Source organism: Biomphalaria glabrata, chromosome 9 (genome assembly GCF_947242115.1).
Source record: "Biomphalaria glabrata chromosome 9, xgBioGlab47.1, whole genome shotgun sequence".
Classification (NCBI taxonomy): domain Eukaryota; kingdom Metazoa; phylum Mollusca; class Gastropoda; family Planorbidae; genus Biomphalaria; species Biomphalaria glabrata.
Window position 1 is genome coordinate 36778048 of NC_074719.1, and position 4660 is coordinate 36782707.

Sequence of the window (4660 nt, forward strand, 5' to 3'; positions counted from 1 at the left end):
CAACGAGCTATTGGTCTCCACTGCCCACAGGTTACGACCGTGCAGGTCAGTGTTCAGGCCTTCAATGACGATTGGTCTCGCACAAGCCACAAGTGGAGAAACTTTAACAAAAGTGGTCATCATCGTATTAAGATGGAAGAACTGCACATATGAACAGAATTACAAATTATGTTAATACATAATAATAATAATAATAATAATTTTATTTATAAAGCGCTGTTAACAAACAAAATGTAGGCTCAAGGCGCTGTAACAACATTACAAACATAAACACAACTGCCGAAATAACAGTTAATCTAAAAAAGTTTTAAACAAGTAGGTCTTAATGTTCTTCTTAAAAGTGGTATAGCATGTTGTCTGTCTGAGATCAATGGGGAGGGAGTTCCAAACCTTTGGTTGGTGAAAAATTAATTTCAAAATGACACTTTACTTGTTGACTCTTCTACTGCTGCTTATTCATGGTCTTGCTACTGGCATCGATGTAACTGATAATGAGCAAACTAGCAATGAATTGAAAGAAGCGCCAACGGTAATTATTGTTTTCTTTATTATTAAGCTTGATAGTGTAAATAGTGACTGTTTTAGTTTACATTTATTTCTGGACATTAGACTTACTTAGACTTAGATCCTCCGCCGCCATTCGTTACAAGAGGTCTTTATAGAAATCGGTGTCGATCAATTTCAGCAACCTCCTCCAGTTGAGGTCCACTGTCCTGGGGTCTTCCCGAAAGGCGCGACCCTGTTTGCGTTTACCAAGTATCAGCCTCCAAGTCTTTGCTTCTCTTAGAATGCGCGATTCATTCTGTCGGAGGACATGTCCCACAAATCTCAAGCGATGCTCGGTCACAGCTCCATTAACTTTTCCTGTGCCCGTTCGGCATATAATTTTTTAAATTTATGAGCCGAGCTCTCTAAAAGGCTCTTAAAATTCGTCTCTGGGTAACATCATTTGGCCTTTGGTTTCTTGGCGTCACCATCATGTCTTGTATGCAATGCAACGTCGTCAGCAAGTTCCAAGTCCTTAAATAGAGTCAGTTCACGCCATGTAATTCCATAGGCAGTTTGTTCATTGTTCTCCTCACTTTTGTAGTTGATGGCTAGGAAGGAGAGGAAGGGAGACAACATGCATACCTGTTTCTCTTTCGATGTGAAGGAACTCGGTTGTTTCTTTCTTCTGTTTAAATGCAACAGCTAGATTGACTTTAGAGATTTTGTTTCAGAAATACCATATTCTCTATTTCCTATAATGAAACTCGGCGGACACTCTTTGAAGTCTTCATAACTGATCATTCTCCGTTCTTGGTATTCCAGACTTCGTTCTATGATGATTCCGCAGAACGAAGAACTACTCAGTAAATAATCTCCCTTTTTTGAGAGCTTCAATGCTCTTTCCTGTGCCTTTCATCTCTGATCAACTGAATAGAGTGTGGTCATCCATTTGTTGCAGTCTTCCAGATTATCCTTTTCAAAAAAATTTACTATCACCCCTACAATTTTTGGCCATTGCCGCTAGTAAAAAAGACATGGGTTAGGCACAGTAATTTTCTTTATTAATTATAATTTTCATCGAAATAATCCTTAACGTACTTAAAATATAATGCAAAGACTTTTGTGTTCATAGATAAAATAATATAATATGAATTAATATAAGTTCTGTAAGGTTGTTTTTGCCAGACTGGAAATAGGTATAAACACTCTACTACCTATGAAATTCTTTCACTGGCATGTGTCTCAAATAGCATCTGACAACAAGTCTAACTCCTGGCCTTCTGGCATAACTTAAATAGATATTGGGTCATGTGGAACTGCGATGAGTGACAATAGGGTTGAAGTCGAGCAAGTGGCGCCTAAGCCAATAAACTTCAACAAAGAGAATTTCGTTAGCCTCGGCTGGCTACTCACGTGGGAGAAGGAAAAGTCTAAATCCAATCCTGGATGCAAACTAGAAATACTTCCGGAGTCAGCCCCAAGAAAAAAACAGGAGCCGCTGATACTTAAGCAGCTTGTAGCACACACAGGTACATTTTGGAAGAACCTGCGATGCCGCCCATCCCAAACAGTATTAATTATTGACTTTACTTTAAACGAACAGCCACATGGATAGAGAAGGGGGGGGGGGCTGCTGTGTAGGCGACAACGATCCGACCATAGCCAAGGGTCAAACTTTCATTTCATTCTATGAGATAAGCCAAAGTCATTCCACTTTAGAACGAAGCCAACAACAAAATAAAGTAAAATAAAGTAAAATAAAAATAAATAAATAAATAATAATAATAAAAATAATAAATAATAATAATAAAAATAATAAATAATAATAATAAAAATAATAAATAATAATAATAAAAATAATAAATAATAATAAAAAAAAATATTATTTAATATTATTATATTATATTATATTATATTATATTATATTATATTATATTATATTATATTATATTATATTATATTATATTATATTATATTATATTATATTATATTATATTATATTATATTATATTATATTATATTATATTATATTATATTATATTATATTATATTATATTATATTATATTATATTATATTATATTATATTATATTATATTATATTATATTATATTATATTATATTATATTATATTATATTATATTATATTATATTATATTATATTATATTATATTATATTATATTATATTATATTTCAGACTGCACTCCAAGAAATCGATACAGTTTACAATGTGAATGACGATGTCACACTGGCCAGGAACAAGAAAGCTCTGATGGCAACGCTGAAGTTTGTAGTTGAGTCATTTTGTAAATTGTTAAAAATATTTGGTGGACGAAGTATCCGCGATGATCTTGATGTTGATCTCACCGAAAAGAAGGAGATTCAAACCGATAAAAGAGCCTTGACCCTTGCTACCCTCGTCACTGTTGGTAAAGTTATCTGCACTGCTAATACAGCTGTCAACATTCTGAATAACGTCAGAAATTTTTGCCGAGTGATCAATGCTGGTAAGAGAGACATCCAGAGCCCTGAAAGTGTCATCGATGAAGAGGAACATCAACCAGAGAAAAGGAATTTTAACTGGTTGTTAAATAGTGCTCGAGAGATTTGCAAATGGTTAGATCGTATTGGGAGGGACACTGAGAATGTGGAGGACCTCTACTCGGGCACTGAATATCAAGTCGATAGAAGGGATTTTAAAGAGATTTGGTAGTTTTTAAAACATCATTTGAGACTGTCACTAGTAATGGAGATTTTTACGAAAAGAAAACTACATAATGTCAATGACGCTAATTAAACTTTAGTGTTACCAACTAAAAAAGAATTGAACTTTAGTGTTACCAACTAAAAAAGAATTGAACTTTAGTGTTACCAACTAAAAAAGAATTGAACTCTAGTTTTAACAAAATCTCAATGCGTGGCACTTTATTTCCTTATCCAATTTCCTTGATACTTCTAGTTAGTCGCTCATTTGTTTGTTAAATTGAAAGTGTAATGGTTCTTCCATTTTGAAATTATTTAATACTACAATAAAAGAGTTTTAAAAGTTGAACTCTGCAATGTCAATACGTGCACGACGGATTCGCTACTATGCAAAACTTACTTATAGGCTAATATTGTCTCATTAGTTAAAGTAGTTAATTTTGCATTCTCCAAAATACTTTTTTGTATGAACTATGACACACACACACACACCCACACCCACCCACAATTATTTTGAATAAAGGTAAAACATGTCAACGTGTTTTGATTTAATGTATGTGTGTGCGGTTTGTGTGTATGAGTGTGTGTGATTGGCCCTTACAAAAATCGATTTAGGTTTAAACTTTTTGTTTAATAAAAAAAAAAAGCAATTAGTAAAGTTTTAGACTTACGATATTCAAAACACCATAAGTATGACAAAACAGAGACAGTCAACTTATCTTGTTATAGAGCAATCTGTTTCAGAATTGTTGTATTTGTTTTAATTTTGACCTTACTATCTATAGGGCAGATGATGTAAATATTTTCTTGTTTCTAGGGCAGACGTCTAACAAGGGTTTTCCCAATTATCTACCACCTTTATTTTTCCCAATTATCTACCGCCTTTATTTTTCCCAATTATTCTCACATTTCTCTAAAAGTTGGTTGGCCTCAAGGGCGTCCTCAAAATCATGAAATGGAAAATCCCAGTCTTCAACGTGATTCAAACCTGAAACCTCTCGATTCGGAAGCCAAGAGATTTACCCCTCAACCGTCACGACGCGTCTTATTCAAAATACAAATATAAAAAGTTTACAGAGACAGTTTGTGTGAAATCTCAAACTCAGAATCAGCCCCCGAAGTGGTCCGCTCAGGCAGTTAAAAAGGCATGTTCCAATATTTTCAGATAGAATAACAGAAACTATGAACTACAAACTATCAACAACTACGACCCTATCCCCTTTGATACAAAAAGAAGGGACAAACTCTTGTCGCAGTGTTACCGATACTGTTTTATTGTTAGCTCGACTAACGACTTGATACCGCTGGATACGGAGACTTCACGCTGTTATTATTATTGCATTGTTAATCTTTATATATATTCAATGAATTATAGTTATGAAGATATAGTTAAATCCTAAGTGTCACTTGCAAAGACCACATATATATCCAAAAGATATTTCATCGGTCCGAAGACTCTGTGGCATGGT

At 34.0% G+C, this 4660-nt stretch overlaps 1 protein-coding gene across 1 annotated transcript; it reads left to right on the forward strand.

The window, feature by feature from the left end:
* Positions 1–403: 403 nt before the first annotated feature.
* Positions 404–3728, forward strand: LOC129928352 (uncharacterized). Its single transcript, XM_056042503.1, has 2 exons — positions 404–529; positions 2686–3728. Exons 1-2 carry the CDS (start codon positions 419–421, stop codon positions 3199–3201), a joined length of 627 nt encoding a protein of 208 aa, XP_055898478.1. The 5' UTR covers positions 404–418; the 3' UTR covers positions 3202–3728.
* Positions 3729–4660: the final 932 nt, after the last annotated feature.